At 41.1% G+C, this 27,623-nt stretch overlaps 1 protein-coding gene across 4 annotated transcripts in view; it reads right to left on the reverse strand.

Annotated features, from left to right (window-relative positions):
- Positions 1-203: 203 nt before the first annotated feature.
- LOC129765386 (ribosomal protein S6 kinase alpha-5) overlaps positions 204-27,623 on the reverse strand; it is a 68,712-nt gene continuing 41,292 nt past the window's right edge. For all 4 annotated transcript variants that reach the window (XM_055765654.1, XM_055765651.1, XM_055765655.1 and 1 more), the window contains 6 exons: positions 12,420-12,488; positions 12,218-12,351; positions 8,495-8,695; positions 7,827-8,430; positions 7,640-7,752; positions 204-7,578 (listed from right to left, as the gene is read on the reverse strand). In XM_055765654.1, the coding sequence (XP_055621629.1) occupies positions 5,647-7,578; positions 7,640-7,752; positions 7,827-8,430; positions 8,495-8,695; positions 12,218-12,351; positions 12,420-12,488 (3,053 nt within the window). In that variant the 3' untranslated portion in view covers positions 204-5,646. The remainder of the gene's footprint in view (positions 7,579-7,639; positions 7,753-7,826; positions 8,431-8,494; positions 8,696-12,217; positions 12,352-12,419; positions 12,489-27,623) is intronic.

The raw sequence follows: 27,623 nt of genomic DNA on the forward strand, positions 1-27,623 counted from the left end.
CTTAGGGAATTTCCGATTCGTTTGGTATGTAAATCGCCAAAATCCGTTCGTGGTAAAAATAGTTATTAACGTTAACTTTATTTCATAGAAACGTGACCTGTTTTCTGATTTGGCACACTTAATGAAAGACGTAGTTCTACGTCAAAACAGTGAGACGAATTGGGATGTGATCTTCGCAATACGGGAGACAGCGCAATGCCGTGTTCATAGATATTTTCATTCAAAATTTTATTTATAATTTGTTTCCATTCAAATAAAAGTGTTTAACCTTCGCGTCCTCCTCCTCATCGTAACACATCGTTCAATTTGATAATAGAAAAAAGTGCGCTTAGAACTAAGCAAGAAAAAACAATTGCAATTAACTAAAAAACGTCTATTCAATTAACTTATACTTGTAACTAAAAGGATTTCCACTAACTGTTGCGTCAATCCAATGTTAAATTTGTCCTGTCCTACCGGATGTACATATTGTTAGATTGGTATCTTTATCTCTGATGCAATCTTCTGTGTATTTGTCGCTAATTATAGAATACAGCTAAAATGATTACATGATGGTAATTATGTGTTTTTTAAATTACTTGTTAATAAAAATACGGCTAGCTTTCCTCTGCCTGTCTCTTTCGCATTATCTATTTCGCTAAGAACATATGTTTTTGTTTTGTTTTATTCTCTACCTCTGGTCACTCTATTCAATTAAACTAACTAACGTTTCTCTTTTTTTTTGTATTTGTATTGTGTTGTGTTTTTCAGAATATGTTTGTCTGCACTTTTTCATAAATTATTATTTTTAGCATGGTCTTATCATCGATGATATATATATATATATATATATATATAAATTTTGTTTTTTTGTAATATGGTCTACTAGTACTGTTTCCTTGATCTAAAATAAACAACATTTCTTCGTGAGATATACCGCCCCCAACCGCATCTACTTCTTTAATTACAGTCCAACACACGCACACACACAACACACACATGCAGACTCGCGAATACCCATTTTTATCTTCTTATCAACTAGACACACACATGCAAACACACTCGATTGATACTATTTGGCATAGCGCCTTTACTAATTTGTTGTTTTGTTTTCACTTCGCGATTGCATTGCACATCCCTACTAGAGCATGTTCGTTGCATTCGGAAACTAACCCAGAACAATTCTGGGGATCTAATCCGGATGCAACAGAACACAACTTATGGTGGGATGGCTTCGGTACACTTTCTACTAAGTTTGCCTTGGTCACACAGCATTTATACATACTGTCTCTATTTACACGCGCTACAGATGATAAATAATTAATTGTTAAGAACAATAAAAAAACCTCATCATCCCTGTACCAACGTCTTTTCCCATCGAAAAAAAAGTTTTGATGTTTTCACCGGAACACATTGAGTCATACGCATCCGTGTCCAGCCCCTATTTTTGTCCTATGCTTTAATTTTAAGTTCCACCGTGATGCGAGAATGACAGATGTTGAGCAATTTTGATGAGTAAACCACTCAACACAACCTCCAACGATTCGAATACAATTTTCAATATGTCGCTGCTTCCTACACCGAAATAACGATCCATCCCATTGACCACCTTTGCAACTCAAGATAAATTTTTCGAAAAGTCATGTGTGTTTTCGCATATGCATTTCTTCGTGAACCATAGCTCGAGAACCGTTGATTGTAGTGGAATAGTGTCTGAGAAACAGTTGGAATTCCCTCAATGTAAAATTTCTAGATTTTGTTTTTAAACCCTTAAATTGATAATAATAAATATAGGAAAATAACTATCAAAGTATTTACGAAATTTTCTATAACATTCTTAAGACTGTCCGAATCAAACGCTCATAGCGATCAGCATTCTCATTACAGTGAATTTTTTTCTTGTGGGATCGATGCGTGCGCACAAAAGAATCGCGTAATTTATATTGCCGGCTGAACAGAGTGGTATGATAATCATTTCGATTGAAAATAAAATTTCCAACAGTAATATGCTTGTTAATTATTGGCCCGAAATTTTGATTCAATAGCTCAAAAGTTGCTTTGAAACAGATCATTGAAATCACACCAATCTGTATATAGGCTGGCGCCCGCTCGGAAATTCATTGAGTTGTGATTGCGATGTGACATGAGGATGGTCTCGCTCACAGGCCTATGCATTATGCTCTTCTCTCCCAACCCGATTTCGTTTCGGCCGCCGGACTGAACGGAGGCTTTAGCAGAAACGAATAGAGAATATTTCATATAATATCACATGAACTCCAACGCCGCAATCGATTGATGATTGTAATTGGTGGGGTGGGAGGGTATTATTTGTGCTGGACGAATAACCTTCAGGTTAAAGTACCTTAAATAACCGAGACCTGAACTGGAAATCCATTTGGTTATAATCGTGAAGCAGGTGTAGAATGTTATCGCTCGCTTACCAAAAACACTATTTTCCGTTTCTATTCTACTGCTGATCTAATCGAAGCCTCTAGTGAAAAACGAACTATCGATAATAAATCGATATAGATTGCGTACAAATGATGCCATTGGCTATGGAAAATTGCCGACTTTTCATGGGTTTACCTTCACACGCACTGACGAAACTACCCATGCAGCATCAATCATAGTAACCCATGAGTCAGCAGAAAAAAAATGACAGCTCTATCAGTCGAACTCCGTGATGGCTATCAGTCGAACACCGTGATGGCGAAAACAGTGAAGCTACTCCGTTCAGAAGTGTGCGCGTTCAAAGGACGGTACCCCGCCGCGTCGAAACCGACATCGTGCTGCACTTTGTGGACGCCGGATACGCCCGTTCCGTCATCTACAACATCTTGGCACTGTTGGACTACAATCAGAGCATCGAATGAAAGCCCGGTTCCGGACGGCCGACGACCCTGAGCGACAAGAAGTTCTAAAGTATCTCCAAGGGAAACTGGCAACATCGCTGCGTGCGCTTGGCCGAGAGGTCGGTGCAACCGGCCAAAACAATGAAAAAGTACCTGGCGAACATGGACATACATGTCAGAAACCGGAGGTACCGTCCACTGGCCTCGGAGCTGCAGGTAATGATGCAGCGGCAGCGGCTGAATAAGATGGTCAAGTCGATTCCCCAGCGAATCGCGACATGGCGGGATTCATGGACGACGAGACCTACCACACCCTGGATGGTAACGACTGGTTTTCGTCCACCATGGCGAATGTTCCGGTTAACTGCCGGAAGGCCGCTCGCAAGGGCGTACCTTTTTTTTGCAAGAAAGCTTATATAATTACCTTCTTTGGGAAATTTATCAAACTCATTTATCTGTCTTAGTTCTTTTTATCACCATCCGATAAAAGTCCATTTTTTAATGCCAATGATTCTTGACAAATAAAACACAGTTATTTGCGAAAAATGATAATCCAAAATGGCCGCCACCACAAAATGGGGATTATTTTTTTTCCAAAACCCAATCAATATGGGTATCAAATGGAAGGGCTTGACTAGTAGAATACAGTAGGTTTTGAAAAATCCAAATCCAAGGAGACCGCAGTCACAAAATGGCCCATTATTTTTTTTCCATGCAACACTCACATAGGACCCTATTCCAGAAAACGAGACGAGCAATTCGTCTCGTCTCGTCTCGGTTTCAGTCACTGTCGAGACGAGCAAAATATCCCATTCCAGTACACGAGTTTCATTGAAATGTTTTGTTTGGTAAACTGGAGAGACTTCAGTCAGTTTTTCTCGGTATGATCAGTGATGTCAGATGAGAAGACATGTTTTTGTTTTGAGAAAAACAACAAACAATTTTAAAATTGATCAATCAATACTCTTTTCTCAGTGCCAAAATTTTAAAAAAAAAAAACAAAAAGGAATAAGTTTCATATATCTTTTGGTTTCATTGATATTTTTCCTCGAGCATATGGTTTCATCACTCAGACGTTTTGTTATTATGGATTTATTGGGGGCAATGTTTGTTCACCTATTCAACGATTCATCTATATATATATATGTATTTCCAATAAAGTAGTTGTTTTGAATTACTCATTTTCGTTCAATATGTGAAGACCCTTTTCGACATTTGGTTGTGTTGTTTGGAAGAGGCCCATTTGAAAATCTATAAAATCTTGCAATTACTGAATTGAATTTGATGATTGCAGTTGAAAACATACATTGCTTATGCAATACTAGTTTAGCCGTGAAACCATTCTTGAAGATAAAGGCGGAGCAGAAGAATACCGATGCTTTCAATCAACAAGGTGAACAAACACATCTAACAAACTAGACGATTCGACTGATTCATTGACGAGCGCGGCCAAACGGTCGTCGAACTAGACGAGCTGCTCGTCTGTTTTTAGTCGAGCTCGGCTTCTGGAATATGAAAACAAACGAGACGAGCGCTCGTCTGCTCGTCTCGTTTTCTGGAATAGGGCCCATAATTTCATTTTAGTCTCATCAGGGCACTGATGATTAATGAGATTAATGAAGAAACGGGTGTAATAACTTTAAACTGCTACTTGCCTTTAATTACATTTCTGTATTATTATCATGTTCAATCATAATGAAACCGAGGAAAAACACATTAAGTGTATTTTTTATTCAGAGAACAATAAATTGTCTACAACTTTCTCTCAGAGACCATTCCGCTACAACCAACAGTTTTCGAGTTCTGATTTTCGAAAAAAATACGTATTTTGAAACATTATTCTTGAGTCATAGTGGTTAATTTGGATAAAAACATTATCTCCTTCACTGAAGACATATTGAAAATTTCATTCACACTGGATTTCTGATGAAAGGTCTGTTTCCCAGGTAGAAATTCGAAAAATTCGAAACTGAAAACAATCACGAAAAACAAACCAAATGTATGGTAATACACTCCGGAATTCGCTCGCTAACTGTTCGCTCATTGTTTTTTTTTTGTTTCTTTTGCTTGCTTGTTTATGTTTCGCTTTTGGTGATATGATTTAAGGCATATTCCTTCCGAAGGCTCTTCTTTTATATAGCTACTACTACAATTGATAAGTGGTTAACAGTCCCCCGGTTTTGGTCTGAATGAGTGAATGAGATAAGCGCGATTCGGGAAGATGGATGGATGGATGGATGACCATGATGGAATCGTTGAGTGGTAAATAAATATAAATACGACGCATCGCACTCAGCTCACAGGTTAAATACGTGTTGTGATAGACGAAACTGGCAGTTTTCAATTTGGGGAAAAATAAAAAATAATTAATTCACCTTATTCGTGACATAATGGTGTTTTGGTTCCACCAGCTAGAAACCGGATTTTTGTTGTCGTTTGGTTACAACAGCGGGAAGCCGTCCCCTCCGAATGTCAAATTCACGCGCCTTCAAATTGAACTCTGAACATAGAGGACATCTCTGCTGTCATTGTGTTGTATATGATACACGGTCTTAAAAAGTTGTGGTTCGTTCGGTTGGCGTACATTTATTTTAACAATGTGTTTTCCCCATCGTTAACACTTCGCTCTCTGCTCGTACTCTATATATAGTAACAAGTCTAATAAGTGCACTTAATGGTGTTCCATGTCTTACTACCAGAGTGTCCCTTTGCTTCAAGAGATGCTTGATTGCGTATACCGTCTCAAACAAGTATAGAAAAGGTTGTTTATGCAAGTACGAAGCGGAAGTGTCCGAACGACGGATGACGAACAATTCTAATATACATAATTAACGGTCGGTCGTAACCGTTTGGGTTTTCGGTTTGGTATTTCCTCCTGCTCGAGTCGTCTTTTGCGTAATCTACCCAAAGGATTGATTGTGAAACTGAGACTGATTGGGATTTCACGGTCGTTCAACTCAGATTCTTCGAACCCGCGGAATATGAACTCGTCGAAACCCAACTCTAGTTGTTCGGCATCGATCGAGGCCCTCAAGCCTTCCACCATCGATTCTTCCGAACAGGATGAAATATTATGATCGAATGCTTCCTCTAAATCTAAAAATTCGACTACCTCCTCATCGTCCTCCTCCGCCTCTTCCTCCTCCTTCTCCTCCTCATCATCATCCTTCTCTTCAGTCGCGACAGGAAGTTGTTCCTGCTGCGGCTGAGGACTCATGTTTTCATACACCAGAGGAACAGTACTACTGCTGGTTTCGCTGTCACATGATTTACTTCTTCGTGCTTCCACCACCCTTGCCTGTTGCCTCCTCGTCTCCGCCTGTTGTTCCTCAACGACCTCCTCGACATCATGGAGTATCTGATCCACTAGGAAATCGTCGATTTCATCCGGCTCGTCTTCCACCTTCGACGAGCTCAACTTTTTCACGTCATTGTTATTGCTTTCAGTCGTTGGCTTCGCCGGTTTCGTTGGCTTCAGCTCAATCTCATCCTCGTCGTCTTCGTCTTCTGGTTCGTCTATCACCACCACTTCGGAATTGTTGCTGGAAACGCTGGCAGTCCGCTGGTTATTGTCAGAAATAGAACTACTCTTGCTCGATTTGCTTCTTCCAATACCACTGGAGGTGCTTTCCTCCATCGAACTACTGTACTGGCTCTCGGTCGAATTCTTCGATTTGGTTCCATTCGACCGCCGCTGTTTCCTGTTCCCCCGACTTACCTCCCGAAGTCGGAAGCCTTCCTCCTCTGCCCGCCGGAACGCATCGTATGTATTCCTCACGTTCGCTTCCAGCTCTGGCAGGCTCTGCTGGGCGTAAACCATCTTCAACTGTCGATGCACTTCGGCCGTTCGGGACAGGTCCAGCCAATCGTGCACCAACAGCTGTTCCATCGCTATCCGCCTGCCCGGATCCACCGTCAGCAGACTTTTGACTATGTCTTTGGCATCTTCACTTACACAAACCCACGCGGAGGAAGCCAGGTCAAACGAACCGCGTCGAATCTTGTCGGTGATAATTTCCATCTGTTTCGCGGACGAGGCTAGATTTGGATGGCCGAAAAATTGCCTCGGCGTAAAAGGAGCCTGGCCGCACAGCATCGTGTACAGTATCACACCCAGTGACCACAGATCGCTCGATTCCAGCGCGTACGATCGATTTTCGAACACCTCCGGCGCAGTATAACCCAACGTTCCAGTAATCGGAGACGAAACCAAACAGTTGTTGTTCTCGATGCTTTTCGCGAACCCAAAATCGATCAGCTTCAAATGCTCCGAATTGGGTGACTCGAACAGCACATTCTCCGGCTTGAGATCACAGTGAGCGATGCCCTTTTGGTGCATAAACGCGACCGCCTGTACCATCTGGCGGAAGTAATGCCGCGCTTGGCTTTCGTTAAAACTCCTATTCTGGTTTATCCGATGCAACAGTTCGCCACCATCGAGCAGCTCCAAAACGATGTAGATGTGGTTCGAATCCTTCAGGGCCTCCACAAACCGGACGACGTTCGCGTGCCCCTGGCAGGCCTTGAGCGTTTCGATCTCTTGCCGGGCGTACGCCGCAGGCTCCGGATGGTTAAACAGTACCTTAACCGCGAATTTCTGGGACTTACTGCTATGGTTGTTACTTTTTTGGCTATTGCTGTTTGTGGAAGAGCCCGAAAGCGGACGACACTTGAGGCAGGTCGAGAAGATACCATCGCCAATCGCGTGATCAGACAATAGCTCGTATTTTTTGTAGAACGGCGAACTCTGAAAGGATAACATAAATTTAATGAAACACAAAATACAAATGAAAAGTTGGTAAACTCACCCTGCTAACAAATCGTCTAATGGAAGCCTCATGCGGTCGCATGTTTTTGTTCTTCGCGTACTTATTTCTATCGACTTTATTCGATAGTATACCGGGTGAAACGTACGAATAACCTGAAAAGAACAATACAAAACGTACTTTAATTTCACACCACCTAATGATCACCCATTTTCCCCCCTAAACTTACCTCTAAACAATCGTTCCGAGTTTGGTGGCGCGGAGGTGGGCGAATCGACCGGCGTTTGCCGCGTGAACTCATCGCTAAAGTTATTCGTGTCCAGTTCGTTCTCGATCACCGGCTTGAAGGGGGCCGCAATCTTCTTGTCCGCCAGCAGACGCCAGTTTATCGACTTGAAGAAGTTGTGCGATTTCAGTTCGGACGCATCGGCCGATCCCCCGCCCAACCGCCGGCGGGGATCCTTCACCAGCAGCTTGCGGATAAAATCTTTCGCCTCGCGGGAAAGATGCTCCGGTATGATCGCCTCGGTGTTGGTAATTTTCTTCGAGATTTCCGTCTGGGTTGCCAGTTCCTCGGAACTGAACGGTGAGCTGCCGGTGAGTAGTTCGAACGTCAGCACGCCGACTGACCACCAGTCGACCGACGCATCGTGACCATTCTGGTTTGATTTCACAATCTCCGGCGCCATGTACTCGATGGTACCGCAGAAACTGTGTGCCCGCTCGTTTTCATACACGAGCTCCCGAGATAGGCCGAAATCTGTCAGCACGATGTGCCCATCCGCGTCGATCAGGATGTTCTCCAGCTTGATGTCGCGGTAGATGATTCCCAGCTGCAAAATGCATACAATCGTAATTTTAGTCATGAATTCATAGTGAAAATCATTCAACACTGACCTTATGAAGTTGTTCCAGGGCGACGATGATTTCCGCGATGTATATTCGCACCTCATCCTCGGTGAAATGTTCTCTGTTGTAGAGATGGGTGAACAGTTCACCACCACTCACGTAGTCCAGAATTATGTGCAGCTTGGAGTCCGTTTGGAAAGCATAGTACATCGTCACTAGGAAGGGAGATGTTTTGATCGATTCTAGAACCTGTTGAAAAGGAAAAAGGAACCTAGTGAGCAGGGCGGACGAATTGGTTGAGACTTCATCTGCAACACATATGAGAGATTACTCTAATTTTATTATCGCCAATCGGTGGAAACTTTTTAAACAACGTTCAAAATGTGACGGTTCTATTCTCGATAGACCAACTTCAATTTTTCACATCATGATGTTGGTGGAATTCGTTGTCTTATCATGTACGTTTACTTAAAAGGCTTCTCAACGCAACAGCAGAAGCAGTCAAAAATTACATAGTCGGACATACTCAATTATTTATCTGAAAAATTTAAACCTAACACTTGATTTAGCCCTTTTCTCAATGATTTTGGGTCGTTTTTGACATATACTGTAGGAGCCTTGAACCCATACGACCATTAGTTATGAACACAATAATGATCACGCTGTAAAAATTATTTTTTAACGAAAGCCATTGGTGATATTTTGATTATTGTTCATAAATGATTTATTTTCCGGTAAATCACGAAAGTCGAAAAATTGTCAAACAAAAACATTGACCAAAACCTGTTTTTTTTCTTTTTAAGGAGGTTCAATCCAATGGTTTTTTTATACAATACAATTTTTTTATCAAACTATATGTACTGTAGAAAAGTTTACATCTTCTAGTATTTTATTAGGTTTAGTTATTTGGTTGATTATGTTAGGTTATGTACGTTCCACACATACTTGCTTTAACCGAATTTATTGCCCATTAAAGTTATACAGACTGCAAGCTGTTTCCCGCACAGAGACTAGAAAATCATGTACCGTGACGAATCTCATCACTGACTATACTAGAATAAATGAACGAACAAATGAACTTTCAAGTTTAAAACCTCTATAAAAAAACAAAACCAGTCCAATCCTGACAATACAATGTTTGTTTTTCATTTTCCATTCTAATGTTCAAAAACCTAAGTATTGTGAAAAATATTGAAACGAACGAAGCAATTTGGAGTAGCTACTTTTAGTATAATTTTCAACGGAATAGCAATATAATAAATAAAAATGAAATGAATTATGGTCCTAATCTCTCTGCACAAAAATACTTTCAAATCAATGGCACGAATTCTTGTCTTCGTTCTACGAATTTGGCACGCCGTATGAAACCACAATTTTGGAATAAGAGGCATATTGAATGTCTTGAAATATGGGGAAATCAAACGCTATCAAAAGATTTGAAAGTCCATGTTCCACCAGGAATATAAAACTCGAATAGAGTGGTCTAGAAGGGTTAAGGTCGGTAGTCTTACACAAGAAATCAAATCCACAGCTGAAGCGGGAACATCCTTTGGGATTTCAAGCAATAAGGATAAAATCGCTCGATACAATGTCTTACTTTGAGTTACTTTTTACACACTTTTCAAATAGAATGCATAACGGTGCAGAATCCATATTTCTTCCAATTGTGAAAATTTAAGTCCGTAAAGTTGAAATTGAAAGAAACGACTTGGCGCGGAAATGGAATGAAGAGAAGCGAATAGAATTCGGAGAACAGTAATCAACCGTTCCGTCTCTACCTGGTAGAGTCTACCACAAGGCAAGGTAGGTTTAACAGAATCTCGTAATTCAACAATAACATTATCCGCGAAATAGTCTGGCAAGGTCACCGCGAATAACGAAAATCACGGATAACGCGATATACGACTACAAATGGGGTTTAAACACAAAATAAAGATATTTCAGCATGAAAACTATGTTTTATCAATGCAGAAAGCATTAAACTATCTATCTGCAAGGTCGTCTGCACCAGTGGTCAGATAATATAAAAGCTATGACCAAAACAAAAGAGCAAGCGCCTACGTCTTACTGACAATTTTTTGGGAAGTTCTATAGAATTACTATGGAACTCGCTTTCGCGGATAATCGGGGTCCACTGTAAGTGTATAAGCTATTCGGGCAATCCAGAAATTAGTAGACGTTTTTGATTTTTCATTGCAGCGCACATTTCAACTGGTTACAGTGAGAGATATGTACCTCTCGCTAGTACAGTTTGTTGCGTACTAAGCGCTGGAAATTTCTAATATCAAGAGGGCAGCTCCAGTTTCGTTGCTGTCGTGCTAGTTTACAACGTTTGCTACTTTCTGGATAGACCTCGTATCTCAGAAAAATGAATACGAATGAATACAAAGAAGAATGAATACAAAGAAGATTCCCATAACCAAAGCCCTTAACCAAAGTGAAAATATTGATATGTAGAGGGTGAAAATTACTCGAGTATATCATCTCTTAACCGAACTTTGATGATAGCATTGAAAATGGATAGATACTAAAAAAAAAGGAGACTGAGGCACATATGGGAACAATTAAAAAAAAGATATTCTGCCATAACTAGGCCCTTACCACCGCAAAATGTTATGCATTTTTTTCTGAAAAATTTGTGTTCTTTGGATTGTAAAACTGTAAAACTTCATGAGTCTTAATGTTCCACGCAGGTATGGTGTTCAGCGATCTTAATGACGATGCTGTCGCTCTTGAATAGTGTTGGAGAAAACCCAAAAAATTGTTTTGCGATGGAGCACAATACTTCACGACTGTTAAACAGTGGTACCAACAATTCTGAGTTGAATTCACGATGTTGTAGTTACTTCCTAAAAAGAACTATACTATACAAACCATAAAGAAACATATCCTGATATTCAACGCAAAACAGTACATTTTTATTTGTATTGAAGAGCCTTGCCTAGCTTTGAAAAATACCGTTGGATAGGTCGATATGGCGACTGTGAACAGCTACTCTAGCGGCAAGAAAAAAAAAAGAATTTCTTCATCACATCTTAACGGGTGATGAAAAATGAATTTCTTACAACAACTCAAATAATTGAATGTCATGTTAACTCGATCAAATTGGCAATGTTTTGAATGATTGATTTGTAACCATTTTTCACAGTAAAACGCATTTTGTTAAAAAAAACAGTGAAAACTTAATTGCGCACCGAATATGAACGTTACAATACCTTGAGATTATCGAGATTTCTATCTAGAAAAACTGGATAGTTTTCAATAATTTTAAAGAGCTGAGAAATGCTTAAAAGTCTACTTAACCAATTGGGTTATCGCTAGTTTGTTCTTTAAAATGGAGTCATACCAATAGGAAATGAAGAAAAAATCTAGTGAGTCTGTGCCAGTGAATAAATCAAACTTTAAAGCTCATTACTGTCGACAGAAAAATTCGTAGATCTATGTATTTGTTTGGATATACGAATCCGCATGTAAAATATGCCCAATTCGATACAATCTCAACGAATGTTTTTCCGGTGTATGTTCTCTTCAAACACTATATATTTATCTTATCACTTGTCAATTGTCAGCTCGACGTTTCAAGCAATTTTAAGACATTTAGCATGATTTTTTTTAAACCCTTTGGTGTTCTTAAAATCACGAGATATATCATGTGAGCGTCTGCTGGATATAACGAGTAAGGTTTCACTATTGTGAAACCATTTCGACAAAACTCATTTTTATTGTATGAAGATTTCAGTATAAGAGGTTGTTTTACATTCTTACACATACCTGTCGTTCGGTTTTAGTATGCTCGGCCGTCTTTTTCTTCTGGCAGATGGTGGACTTCTTCAGCACCTTCATCGCGTACAGCTTGTTGTGGTCCACACCGCCGATCTTACGCACCAGGAATACTTTGCCATATGCTGGGAAAAATACGAAATTATTGGTTGATTATGGTTGCTAACTATGAGTAAATGTGTTTCGAACTTACCACCCGTGCCCAGCACTTTTAGCAGTTTGAAGTCGTCGATAGTTACCCGGTCATTTTCGCACAGTTTTACTGAAATGATAAAAAGAAAACATATTGATCAGAAGCTATCCTATAAATGCTAAGAAAAAGGAAAAGAGAGATTAAACAGGGTGTCGACTACCTTGAAACATCCTTGAAAATCAGGGAATATCAGGGAATTTCGACACCAATCTGGAAAAATTCAATTCCGCCATTTAGAATTTTTATTATTGCAATAATTTTGATGACACCAAAAGCTGAGGGCGTGATAAAATGAGCTTCATGATGATGTTAGACTTTGCCACGAATTCCAAACCTGAGAATTCTGAGCTCGATGAACTTCGCAAGCTATATTTTGTCGTTGGTTTCGACAAGTCTTTGAACAAGACTACAAAGAGGCTGCAGTTGCATCTGAATATCAGATTTTGGGATGAAGAATAAATGGAGGTGGTAAATCGTTACATGACGTCAATGTTCTTGGATCGTTCCCAAGCATCAGAGATTTACTTGCAGCTTTCAAAGAAGGTCTGGGAATTATATATTTGAACAAACTTCTTCTGGGGGTCTCTGTAGCCACATTGGTTGCGCGTTCGCTTAGTAAGCGATCGATCGTGAGTTCAAAACTCAGGACCCTCATTGACCATCTTTGTGTTGTTACAGAATAGCTACGTCCACGCAACAATCATCAGCGATGGAAATCGATCCACGGTCGAAATAAGATCGATTCATCCATACAACTGCTCTGCTCTGCAAGACACATCGGGCTGCTGTTCTATAAATAACTCAACAATGATCACTCAACTGTCTCCGCTATCCGGTGGTCCAACTGGATAATGGAAGAACAGAAAGAATACTCTTACGCCTAGATGGCTACTGTGTGAATGTACCATATGTAATGGTATAGAAGGAATAGTGGCGAATGGCAGATGTTTTTTTTTATCCCATTTATTTATTTAAGTCTCATTAGCATTTTAGCTGTAACAGAGCCGAATTTTAATCGTGTACATGTCACATGGTTATCATATCTATAATTAGCACATTACACAGTCTGAATGGCAACTGTGTAATGTGCTAATTATAGATATATGGTATCCATGTGACATGTACACGATTAAAAATTCAGCTCTGTTACAGCTAAAATGCTAATGAGCCTTGAATAAATAAATGTCTGAATGGCAACTGTGTAATGTGCTAATTATAGATATATGGTATCCATGTGACATGTACACGATTAAAAATTCAGCTCTGTTACAGCTAAAATGCTAATGAGCCTTGAATAAATAAATGGGATAAAAAAAAAATGGTTCTCAAATGGGGATCAACACTAGGGTAGGAGCCTGCCCGTTGGTCTCAACTGTTCCTATCTCACGCCTCCACGAAGATCATATGACGACATTTTTAGATCGGGCGTGAACTGGAAACACACACCTGGTCTTGGCTCCGAGAACGGGTGTCGAAAGTGGCTAAGTGAGGGGGTGCGAGCGAGTCAGAGCGCTATATCTCTCCCGGGGAAGGCCTCCCGGGTCATGGAGGCCTTGCCAACCCGCTGTCTCCCGGGCAAAGGAGATACACCCAGAAAATGGAGCTACGTTCACGAAGAATACTTAGAATGCGATCGCCCGAGGAGGGTCCCCGAACTGGAGCTGGTCCTGGAACGGGAGTAAGAGCGAGCGGCCAGCGGCTGGAGGGCGAGGTGCAAGAGCGGGCCACCAGCCGGGTTCAACCCGAAGAGCTACCGCCACACGGAAACAGCAGCCATCGACATCACCCAAGAAACGCTGCGCCTACGAGGCGTGTTGTGACTGCCAGACGGCAGTCGTCCACACTCGTGGGTACCACTAGGCGCCGGATCATGTGGACACACGAAATGAACGAATTCGTGATCCGCGCCTATTACATCTGCACTGCTTTGGAGACGGACATGAGCGGTCGCCCTCGAATACTAACAATGTTCGAGGAAGCGTATCCAGAGTTCGTCGGGAGGCTTGATCAGAACGCGATGAACGCGAGGCGTAGAGCGATAGTACGCAACAACATGCTCTCCCAAACGCAAATTGACGAGATCAAGCAGCAGGTGCAGAGAGAAATAAGCTCCAGGAACAACAGAGCAAGCGATGTGTCGAGACGAAGTTCAGTACGGCTGAGCAATTCATTCGCGAGTGGGGCACGCGAATCAGCACCAGTGGAGGCCACAGTACAACAACCCCCTGAGCCGGAAGACCCACAGCCAGATCAACAACTACTACGCGATCTGGTCTTCCACTACGACGAGGCGATCTCACAGTTCCGCGACACAGACCCATTGTCGCGCCCCAGGATCCCGAAGTTGCAGCATTCCCGCAAGCTGACAAGTGCAGTAAAGCTCATGAACGAGCACGTTCTTCCGCTGCACTTGGTTGATGCTGAGAACATGGAGGAGCTGCAACTGAAAGTTTACTGTGCTGCTGTGGCGACCGCCAAAAGTGGCGACCGCCAACATCTCCGTGAAAGGCGTGAGCCTCCATGGCGAAGGAGATTGGAGCAACGGATCCTAAACAAGCGCGCCGCAATTGGAAGACTGATGGCGTACAAAAGAGGCAGCAGATCGGCGAAATTATGTCGCCAAGTTGCTGTGATCGTGCGGCCTACTGAACTTCGCCAGCTGGGAGCTCACCAGCTGACGGAAAAACTCGACACACTGGTACAGCAATTGAGCGTCCTAACTAAACGGCTGAAACGTTACTCTGACTCTGCAAAGCGCCAGGAACAAAATCGGATGTTCAGAGATAACGAAAAAGCGTTCTACGACCACATTAGCGACGAGAAGCCCGACTACCGCGAAGGTTTGCCAGATATTAGCGATGTGACGAACTTCTGGGCTGGTAGTTGGGAGACCCCAGTACAACATCGCGACGGGCAAATGTGGTTAAGACGGGAGGAGGAGAGTTGTGGTAAAATTGGAGAGATGCCAGCTATCATCGTCGAAGAGAACGATGTCCGCGAAGCCTCGCGGTACCTGAGGAACTGGGCAGCACCGGGCTCCGATGGTGTTCAGAACTTCTGGCACAAGAAGCTAACCGTCGCACATTCAAAGATAGCTGAGTGCTTCAACAAGGTGCTACGTGACCCACACAACCTCCCTGAATTCGCCATCCGCGGCGTCACATTCCTCCTCCCGAAAGACAGCAACACATTGAACCCATCAAAGTACAGACCGATAACGTGCCTATCGAGTCTGTACAAGATATTAAGCAGCATCATAACCGCCAAAGTTTCTGCTCACTGCGAACAACATCACATCATCGCAGAAGAGCAGAAAGGATGCAGGAAGAATACGCATGGCTGCAAAGACCAGGCCATCATCGACGCAGCTATCGTCGGCCAGGCGGTTTATAACCAGCGGAACCTAAGCATGGCCTATATCGATTACAGGAAGGCTTATGACTCCATACCTCACTCGTTTCTCGTCCGGGTATTGGAGCTCTACAAAATTGATCCCGTCGTCGTTAGGTTCCTGCAGCATGCGATGAGGCAGTGGAGTACGTCTCTGCACCTTAGTGATGGGGAAAATGTGTTGCAGTCTAGAACGCTGCAGATAAAGAGGGGGATATTCCAAGGCGACTCTTTCAGCCCGCTTTGGTTTTGTCTGGACCTGAACCCCCTCAGTAGGACGCTCAATAGGAACGGTCATGGCTATAAGATAAGGTATGGGGATGGCGCCAACGAAGAAGTGACCCATACCTTTTACATGGACGATCTCAAGGTCTACGCTGATTCACGTCAGCGTCTAGGTGTAGCTATCCGGGTTGTCGAAGATATAAGCAGGGACATTTGCATGGAGTTCGGCCTCGACAAGTGCCGCTGTGTCCACCTGCTGAAGGGACAACTTACCGAATCCGGAGGCTACGAGGTCTATGACGGCGAGTTTATAAGAGACATGGTTCGTGGCGAATCCTATAAATACCTTGGATTCCGACAGCTCACCGGGATTCGCCACTCCGACATCAAGACGGAGCTGCGAGACAAGTTCTTGAGTCGAGTGAACTGTGTCCTGAGGACGTTCCTCAACGCGGGGAACAAGGTACGCGCGATCAACACATTCGCGGTTCCCCTGCTGACCTTCAGTTTTGGTGTAGTCAAATGGAGCAAAACTAACCTAGAGGACCTTGAGAGGAGGATGAGGAAAGCATTTAAAGAGGCCAGAATGCACCATCCTCAATCGGCACTGGAGAGAGTTTCACTGCCACGCAAAGAAGGGGGACTTGGAATAGTCGACATATCTGCACTGTGTGTTGCCCAGGTACGACAACGCGCTATACCGGGCTGTCTGCGCCGCTGACAGAGGATACAGCGCTCTGCACTTGGCGCAAGCGGAGTACCAACTAAACTGCAATCTGCAGACAGTGGAGGAGAAGATTGCAGCTTGGAAGCAGAAGGCAGTGCATGGTGCCCACCCCCATCAACTGGACCGGCCACACGTCGACAAGGCCGCATCTAATCTGTGGCTAACGCGTGGTGAACTCTCTTCAGTAGTAGAAGCCGACATGATAGCCATCCAGGACAGGTTAATGCCGACGAGAAACTGCAGGCGGTACGTCTGGCATCAAGACGTTGATGACATTTGCCGGATGTGTCATCAGCCAGGTGAAAACATAGAGCACATTATGGGAGGCTGTCCCGTTTTGGCCAACGCAGCCTACACCGAGCGCCACAACAACGTGGCCCGTATTGTTCATCCACAACTGGCGCTCCAATGTGCTCTACTGGAAGACAACGTACCAAACTACCGGTACCTGCCTGCACCTGTCCTGGAAAATGACCGTTTCAAGCTGTACTGGGATCGCACTGTTCTGACCGACCTCTCGATCCACCACAACCGCCCAGATATAATGGTTTACGACAAGAGCGACCGCAAAGTCACCATCATCGATGTCGCTATTCCACTGAACTAGAATCTGGAGGAGACCCACGGTCGCAAAATCTGCAAGTACCGACCATTGGCCGTGGAGCTCAAGGAACTGTGGGGGCTAAGGGAGGTCCCAAGAATTGTTCCAGTCGTTCTCTCTGGAACTGGAATCGTCCCGAAGACACTTCTGGAAGCGCTAAAGGTGTTGAATATGGAGAAGGAATTGGCCGGCATCCAAAAGTCGGTCATCCTTAGCACCTGCGCGATTGTCCGACAATTTCTCGGCCAGGACTGAAACAGCACGAGCATGCAGATACGTGCATTCCGCAGAGCCTAGTCCCCCTTTGGCATTCAGAAGCCCGGGGGCAGGGGAAAACTCTGGCTAGGTTCGCCTAGTTAAGAAGTGAGATAAGTCTGCCAAAAAAAAACTTCTTCTTGTGTCGATGGATGATACCAACTTGAATTGGTCATATTACGCGAGCTGCAACTGGACTTTCACAAAGGAGAAGAGAAAACTCTTGAATTTGGGTGGCTCCGGATTCATCAATAGATTGATGGATTAGCACTCCTATACTCTCGCGAAAATCGTAATTTGCGTACTCTAGACTATGCGCGTCTCTGTGTTATTGCTATTTTGTATTTTTAGGAGTTATTGGTATTTATTCAAAGAAAAAGATAAAATAGAGTGAAAAATCTTCAGAAAATATTTTTTCTTTAACTTCATTCAGTTTTAATAGCATAGATTGCAGTTGTAAAAGATTTGAATTGATTGATTGAAGTGCCTTTTAGAAGTGGAAAAATAGTTAAAATTTTTCGTTTTTTAAGGGTTTTATTATTATTTGATGATAAACTTGATTGTTTCTATCAACAAAATTAAAGCTCTCCAATCCTTCTACAATTCCTTCCTCGACACCACAATGTTATTCCTATTGTTATCTTTCACTATTTAAAATGTTCTACAACAGAATATTATGGAAAATTTTCTCATCTTTCAAATGAATTCAATTAAATTGTTCTATGTAGCGTACTTTTAGATTTGGGATCAATTTCAAGCAAAAACTGGTCTCAAGAAATGTTCAACTTTCATAGTTGAGATATGAGCTCGATTTCATAGTTGGGAATCAATGAATCGTGAGTTTTCTGATGTAATGCTTCTCCGCGAGCACTTTGGAAGCCGTCTAGACACTCAATGCAGAATGGTCTATAAGGATTTGAAAAATAATAAAATATCTTAATACGCTTTTAATACCCTCTGAAAATTCTCCGAACTATGGCGGAAAAGATTTTGAATTGTGCTACCGAGTAAAGGTGAATCGGAAATCCAGAGATTAGCAGTGATCGATCATTTTCCGGAGTGGGCAAAGATTTTTTTCATCTAAAATTTTGAGTAACACTGTAACTCTGCCATAAAACAATGCAGAACAATGCATCTCTGTAGTAAAATGTTCCATTCAAATGTAAAATGTTACATATGAATCAAATGGAAGCAAATTAATCAAGTTGATTGGATTATTACTGGCGTCTATGTGATATCAACGTATTTTTTTTGCAAGTGTTTAGAAAACTTTTATTATTATTAAGTGTATTCCATTTATCCATTTATTTTTATTTGATTGGCGATTGGCAATTACAATTAGTAAAGCTGAAGATCAATCTTTGAAGTTGTGTAGTTTATATTCAGATGCGAATTGTTCCTCATCTGGTCAACTGTAAATTGCGTGTTTCTGTGTTAGCAAAACCAGATAACCTTTATATATTCGCTTATAATGGAAAAACAAAAAATATCATATACTCACAAGTATTTCAAAATTAACCTCATATGAAGCATGTGCTTTGTTATTCTACCCATTTCTCTACCATACAAAAACAATGGGCCACGACTGGTACAGGGTACAACTAGTGAAATTTTAAATAAAAACAACCTAAGGGGGGGACCCCGGTCTGGAAAATCGAAAATATCGAATTTTTGTTATTTTTTGCATTTTTGGGAAGCTTATGCCCCTTTTAGATATTTGATTTCGTTGGAAAGTTACAGCCAAATGTATGACCTCACCTCAAGGGATATAGTGTTACTGTACGAATTTTGAAACGCGTTTTCCTCGATACCGTGTTTTTTCAACTGGTGGTATCAATATCTTAGCATCTGTTCGACCGATTTGGCTGAAATTTTTTATCAGCCTTTAAAAATGGATTATCTAAAGCGTTACATAGCGGTTTTTCGATTTTTTGATCTAATTTTTTCGATTTTTTATGAGCTTCTAAACAGCGATTTTTTATGAAAAATAACTCATTTTTAACAAAAATGGCCGCCATTTCGGCAACTTTTCGAATTTTTAAAAACCCCTATGTAACGCTTTAGGTATTGTCCTAATGTTTCAAAATATTCATTGAAATTTTTTCTACGACACCCCGTTGCTTCGGAACCGATTCCACCAGCAAGGTACCAATTTTCGGACAGCATCTACGCATCCAGCAGTGAACAGCGTAATAATCATTATTCATGCACTTAAAAAATGAAAAATACATCTACAAATATACCTTAAACAATAACTAAAATACCCGAGCTCTTCACTTTATTCGTAACATTCGAAAAAAAAATCCAAGAAAATTAATTATTTTCCGACCTTCCAGACAGGAAGAAAATGGAATTTAGGTGCAAATCAGTTCTTTCCTCAATTATTTTGATTATAAAAGGAAAAATGTCCACGTGGACAAAGGGGGGTAGGGCTATGAAAATGTCCACGCTTGTCCACGGAGGGAGAGGGGGGAGTATAAAACCGTGCTTTTTCTGTCCACGTGGTATGTGGACAGCCCCTAATAGGAAATGTAATTACCAGTCTACATCTGGAATTTTTCTGAAAAATTACTGGAAAATCAGGGAAATTTTCTTCGAGTTTTGAGTCGACACCCTGTTTAAAAAAGCTACCATTTGCTCGATTAAATAATCGTACCGCGCATTGAAAATAGTTCAAGATTCGCGTTAGTCATACGAACACCGCGTTCAAGCTCTTCAAGCAGGGGTCTGGACATTTTCCATGTTTGTTTTGGTTTACACCTTCTTGGTGTGGATGGTGGCCTTCGCGATGTGAAATAAGAGAGAGATAGCAAAAAAAAAAAAGAACCAAGTGGGTGAAACATAGCAGCACACAAGTTGGAAATTGACGAAGAGGAAAGTGCGATCATGTGGTCGTAGCGGATGCGCGAAGGTGGTGAAAGTCGTCACGAATAGCGGAATTAAAAGCAACAGTAAGTATACTGGTTTCATTTTCTGCGTTTCCTGGTCTACAGCGTCTTTAGATTACATGATGAGAGATTTGCCGTATGGCTAAAATCCCAATAATCTACCTTTTTTGAAGTGTATAGTCAATATTTTTCATAACTCGACTCCCGCAAAGTGACCCACCACCATCCTGTAAAGCGTAAACGTGTAACGAATGAAAAAAAAAGGCTGTACACCATGTATTCTCATCCCAATAAATGGTGTCACAAATTGAGACCATCACGAGTATACACACGATGCGTCACGCAAGAAACGCACCGACTTCTGAAGAATTCCATAAAGAACACACAGCGGCGGCCCGACACAAATTGACTGACCCACTTTTGCACCCGTCCGTAACCGTATATATGTATACGAGAATACATAATCACAACGGCAAAAAATTGCGTCTGTTCACCGTCTGTGTAACGCGAATGCACACAGCCTAACTTATCATCTTCGGAACAGCCCTTCCTCCGATGTAGTGGTGATGGTGGTGGTAAGCAGTACCTATGTACTCATCACAACATCACGTCGTTCATCCACACAACCCACCACCCACAACCATCGGCCTCCCAATAAAACATATGGTTCTCGCTATCGAACACATCTAAGCACCGCTAGAATGTGTAGTTGTGGGGGACTTGCTCCTGCTGAGAGGGGGGGGGGGGGGCGGATTGTACCAACACACGCCAAAGTCTGAACTTAGCTTTTCGCCGGCCGTTGTTTGGCTGTGTGCGGCAGGCGGCAATTTGTGCGACCTTCCCGTAGTCTCTCACCACTGCCACTGCGTCGGCTTTGTCTATGTGTGCGAAACTGTACTTGAAGCCAAGGAGCTTGAGAGTAACATTGGACATTGTAGGCAAAATTTTTGTTTTGCAGCTTTATATAACTGCGCTTTCTCGTTGTACATTCCGATGCACAACGTCTCACAACACTCGCGTGCGAACGTGAATGCGTGAATGCTTCAATTTCAAGGAACGGAAGCGATAAAGCAAGTCTTTTGAACACCTGTAGCTTGAAAGGGGTATAGATCTAATGGTGCACCGGAACAGACAATAAGGGGGTTTTCGGAATGTAACTGAATTAGGTTCAACTTTAAGTGGAATTATCAGTTATTGATGTGGAACTTTCTTTCAATAGCTATTTTGTGATGGCATATAGTATTGTATTCGAAGTATAACTTTTACATTTGACCTCAATATAAATTGACCCTGAATTCGTGGGGAAGATTTAAAGTCTGCTCTCGTGCAATATTTTTTGAAAAACAGTCATGAAGTTCGAACAAATCTACAAAGTGACATATGAATTTATGTGATAACTACAGTTCACCACAAATACCACAGAGTCATGATAACCACGATAAAAACCAAGCTTTTTAAATTACTGTATCTTGAACTGCAGTGATCGGAAGTATGTTAACCACGAAAGTGGACTCGATTTCCTTCTGGTTATTTATCTTGATTTGTGATCAGCATTTTCAAGAACGCCATGTCGAAAAGTGGAACTCCACATTCAATGATATTGAAAGGACAAACTTTTCTACACGTGTCTCGCGGTATCGTCGATACTTCCTGGCTCCTATGAAAATGAAAACAAAGCATCGAATTTCATAACACGCTACAGCAAGGTAAAGAAACAAATAAAACGATATGCAGTTGCGACGACATTAACAACGCTCTCTCCGTCATCGCTTGGGCGATATAATGATTGAATGCGTCGAAGCCAGAAACACAAGAACAAATTTCGCTACAATTCGTAAACAGCGAAGCAAGGCGGCGCGGCACGCGTTTCGGATTGTTTTTTTTTTCTTGTTTTCTCCACTGTAGACAGCGAATTACGTCAAGGCTGCAGCAGCGCGGTGTCTGTGTAGAGGAGTTTCTTGCAGAGCTTTTTTGTGCAAAGCAAAAAAAAATAAGATTAAACCATCTCTACAATTGTGGCATTGCAAGTGTGACTGACTTTAAAATTCAAGACTGCAAAAGAATACAATGCAAAACAGTATTTTGGTAACGCAAATCACATTATCACAGTTTGATGCAAGCACTTGTCGTTGTTATTATTCCCGCTTTCGTGAATTTAGAAAGTATTCAAATTGATTGATTAGTTGCGAGGTTCAATAATGTTTCATAGCTAAGTTTGGCAATTATAATTTTAAAAAATCAGGAAGAAATCAGGATAGCTCATATCGGGTTGTCCGGAAAGTTCGTGCCAATTTTTGGGGAAACGAAGATTTTATTTTTCTAGGCCAGTGGTTTTCAACCTTTTCTGCTCCATTCCCCCCTTTACGAAAATTAATCCCAGTGCTTCCCCTTATCAGTATTTTGTAAGATTTTTAATTTTTTAGTATTTTGTAGCATATCAGAAAAATAATGAAAGAATACAAAAGGCCTTCAAGTTATATTCGCAACAAATATGATTTTGTACTTGTATCTGATTACAAAAAAGGTTTATAAAGTCAGTTTGGCACCTGCGTCTGAATGATTTCCGCCAAAATCGTAATTCTTGAACACGTTGACGAAAAGCACACCTCATGTCATCTTCGATATCCACTCTGTTACGGTGTTTTCTTTCCATCAGCAACATTGTAGGAAATCCAGATTCACATAAATACTACACATAAGACAACAACACTCGTAACGCTTAATTCGCATATCAGGATAAAAATCGATCATTTGCAGATCGATGAGTTTGTTCTGAAATTGATCCGGAACTTTCGTCACTGCCAGTCGAAAGGGAATTCAAACCATGTCCAAATCTTGTTCTTTGATATAAGTAAAATATGTTTCACGTTTAACTTGTGGTAAAAAATCATGACAAATGCTGTACAATTTAGTTTTTAATGGCCTTCTGTACCGTTTCGTCGTCCGTTCCATCACCATTCTCCGACGAAAGTCTTTCAAACATTGTGAACATGCCAGATTTGGAAATGTTTGCCGAGGATCGCAAATTTGTGTTAATCATTGTCAAATTTTGTTAATAATTGTCAAATTCAAAGCGAAGTAAATGTGCAATAGTCCCTTGCAGAATTCCCCCTTTTAACGACCAAATTCTCCACTATGGGGGAATTCCTCACCGGTTGAAAATCACTCTTCTAGATGGACATAATTTTATCCAATTTCATATGCACAGTTTGGTTCCACAATCTTTCGCTGTGTTTCAAGCAACTTGAAAATTCTATCCTCCAGGAATATATTAGCTTAATCGCCGAAAACTGTTCAAGATATTTTTATGTTGTCCATGGAGGCATTGTTCTTGAGAGAATTTTGCAGGTACCTGTACCTGTAATAATCTGAAGGTGCCAGATCCGATTAGTTTAGCTGGGGAATAACACCTCCCAGTCAGACTACAAAGTAATGTGTCGTGTTATTGAAGAAACATGAAATTCGGCAATGTCCTGATGGAACACGACGTCTATCACATTAACTAATTCTAGAAGTTTTTCCTGCATCACCGCCTTTAATTTATCCAGTAGCGAACAGTACTTGTGAGAATATACCGACTGGTTGCTTGGTAGAAGCTCAGGGGTATTTCGCTAACCTCAAGTGTTTTTGCCACTCAACATTATTGTATCCATTTTCCGTTTCCATCATCACCCGTCAAGATTTGCTCCGAAACGGCATTTTCGTTGCGTTTATGCATCGAGTCGGGGATGGAAATGCAATCAATTAAAGTTTTTCCCATCAATTTGTGTACAACCCGCACATCGTGACGATTTTAATTATTTTCTTTCAAAATATAACATTGAGGCGCTTAGAATGCAAAGGGTGTAAGTGACTTGATCGATTTCTCTTCGTCAACAACAACTAATAGCACAAAGGTCCGATGTTTCTTGCTTTTATACTGCTTCGGAACTGGATTGATTGAAGGTAGCGATCCAGGGAAAACGCCTAGAATTAGTCATCATAGACATAGGCATTACATTGCAACAGGATATCATCATACCCCTTGATAATCCGACATTTTTTTAGAAGTTGGCTGGGATGTGCTACTACACCCGCCATACTCACCAGATTTTGCACCGTTAGATTACCATATTTTCGGACTTCAGAAAAAAGAACGTTGATAATTATTACGACGTGAAACCAAATATGTTCTGGTATGGATGGAATGTTCAAGCTGCGCGACAGATAACAAAAGATTGTTGAACAAAACGGTGCACATAAAATTGAAAAAATGTAAACACTACTTATAAAAATAATGTTTATTACTTTCCCCAAAACATCGGCACAAACTTTTTCTCATGTTTTTGCTCTTTTATATTTTCTCTCTCTCTAATACATCCATACCTCGCTTTACGGCTTAGATCCGTTCCACGAAACTTGGCCGCAAAGCGAAAAGCAGTATAAGGAATCAATTATAACAACACAAATTCAATCGGATCGTCATTTTATGATTTTATCTTTTTATTTCATTTAAAATCGAAATTACATACATAACAAGTACACACATTTGTACATTATATAATAATAGACTCCGAAAATCAACAATAATACATAAACAAAAATAAAACAACTTCATGTTACATAAAATATGTGTATGTATACTGCAATTCCAAACCAAACCACCACTATATCGATACATCGATCATCTGAATAGGTTCAGAAGTGTAAAAGATATGAATTTTTGAAAAAAGTCATTTTTGGAAAAAATGGGAAAAAGTTGATTTTTCGGAACACCCTAAAATGTAAATAGGCACCTCTATGAAAAATAAGAAACACGGGACCACTATTTTCCTACAAGGAGCAAAACTACCACTTTTCACGAAAATCTGAGAACTACTACATCGGTTTGACATGAAATGGTTGTATATCTACATCGAAAAAAAGTTTTTTCTGCCGTTATAACGAATCATTTTAAGCCGTAAAGCGAAAACCTGACTTAATTAAAGAGGGCCGTTATAGCGAAATGCCGTATAAAGAGCGGCCGTATAGCTAGGTATGGGTGTATATTCTTTATCTTATATTTTCTTTCTCTTATGTTCCCTTTTTCTCTTATTTGCTCTCTCTCATATGATCCACGTCTATTTTCAATCTCTTATATTATCTCCCTCTCATATTTTTTTCTCTATAATATTTTCTCACCCTATGATATTTTTTCTCTCTCTCTCTCTCTCTCTCTTATATTGGGTTGAAGAATAAATTCATAGTGTTTTTATATTTCTTTTATTTTACAACGATTTGTGTTTTGTTTGGTAAAGCGGAAGTTTTCATTTGACAGAACTCTATCTGTTCTACAAAACTATGTTAATTGTATTTTCTGTTTTTTAATTTTTAATTAGTTTAGAAATGGAATACCCAGGAGGCAAAAATCAACATTTTCGACACCTGCTCTTCTTTGCTTTTCATCGAGGTAAAAATGCTGCCGAGGCAGTCCGAGACATTTGCGACATGTATGGAGAAGGTCTACAGAACTTATTCCCCAACCCAATATTTTCTCTCTTCCTTTCTTCTCCTTCTTCCTCACATTTGATTTTCCATATTTTTTTTTAGAATTTCCTTTAGAAGAATTCTCTTTTCAGTGTGATAATACTATTCGACTCACCAAATTACGTTAGGTTTCATGATGCTCACTCGATACAGCCGAACAAAAAGGTCTGAGAATCATCCCATCGTATGATGGAAGAATAAAATCACATGATGACCATGACTATTTGCAATTCGGGTCAGACTGCGTAACCTAATTGGCCCACATTCTACAACATAGTAAGATAGAGAGAAAGTCCGATATCAAAAAGAAGTCTGAGAAAGAATGCAAAAGTGAAAAAAATGAGAGACTGAGAGAGAAAATGTGTGAGAAAGAATCGGAAAAGGATAGAAGAAGGAAGGATTTGCTTCGATTGCGCTCAAATTATCCATCGTCATCGAAAAAATACAGACTCGTATATATCGTATTATACTCGCACTACCAAATATTCCTCTTTTTTCGAAAAATCGTAACTTTCGAAATGCTATACCGATTTTCAGTCTCTTGCCAGCAAATGAAAGATATTTTGACGTAGGACTACGTCTAACCGGAAGATATAGGGGGTGAAATAGAAATCTAGGCACTGAACAAGTAGGAAAAAATGCAAGATTTGGAACGCTTATAACTCGAGCATTTCTCAATAGATCGCAAAGGTTTTTGCATCAATTGACAGGAAATATATCTACGCATCTCTCATAACGAATAACATTTCATTTTTCTTGAGATAAATAATTGAATAATTGTGAAATATCAAGCATTGTCCAAATACACTATGTGCCCATTTTTGATTGGTCCATTTTGTGCTCCTCAAATCGTACCGACCAAAACGGGCAACCAGAGCAGCAGCGAAATAGAATGAAGCACGATTGGAAAGGAAAAAGAAAACAATGAACGAAACATTGGTCGCAGTCTCACACATGCGTAATTCTCGAGCCAGCCAGTCAGCTTAAAAATCCCCGCTCCGCTGCCGTAAGGATCATTCTCATTAAAACCGTACACCACATCGGTTCGCATCACAACATATCAACAAACCAACACAAGCAGCCATGGTTGGATATGGCAAAGGAGGAAAAGTGAAGGGAAAGGCAAAATCCCGCTCGAACCTTGATCTGGAGTTCCCGCTCGTGTTGATCTGGAGTTCCCCGCAAGGGTAGCTAGGCCGAGCGCGTTAGTACCAGTGCACCAGTCCACCTAGCCGGCGTTATATAGCTTCGGCCGCCGAAGTGATCGAGTTAGCTGGCAAAGCTGCTCGCGACGATAAGAAAACCTGCATTCGGAACAGAACACATTCGGTTCGGTGGACATCAAGACAACAGGCAGTTGCAGCGAGTGGCGAGTGGCAAACGCAATCGCAAAACGGCATCAGGTAGCAGAAGAAAAAAGTTTGTTCTTTATACAAACTGCTTTGGTGGCAAATCCAGAACAAGGCGGCTTCGAGGGCGTTCGAAATGGTTTTTTTCAAAACCACGAGTACTAAGTTTTCTAAATTGGAACCATTCCATAAAACAAGGCGCTTTTCAGGGCCATTAAACCTTCCAAAAAAGAGTTTAGGAAATAAAGTTCAATGCTTTCTAAA

Source organism: Toxorhynchites rutilus, chromosome 2, assembly GCF_029784135.1.
Source record: "Toxorhynchites rutilus septentrionalis strain SRP chromosome 2, ASM2978413v1, whole genome shotgun sequence".
NCBI lineage: Eukaryota > Metazoa > Arthropoda > Insecta > Diptera > Culicidae > Toxorhynchites > Toxorhynchites rutilus.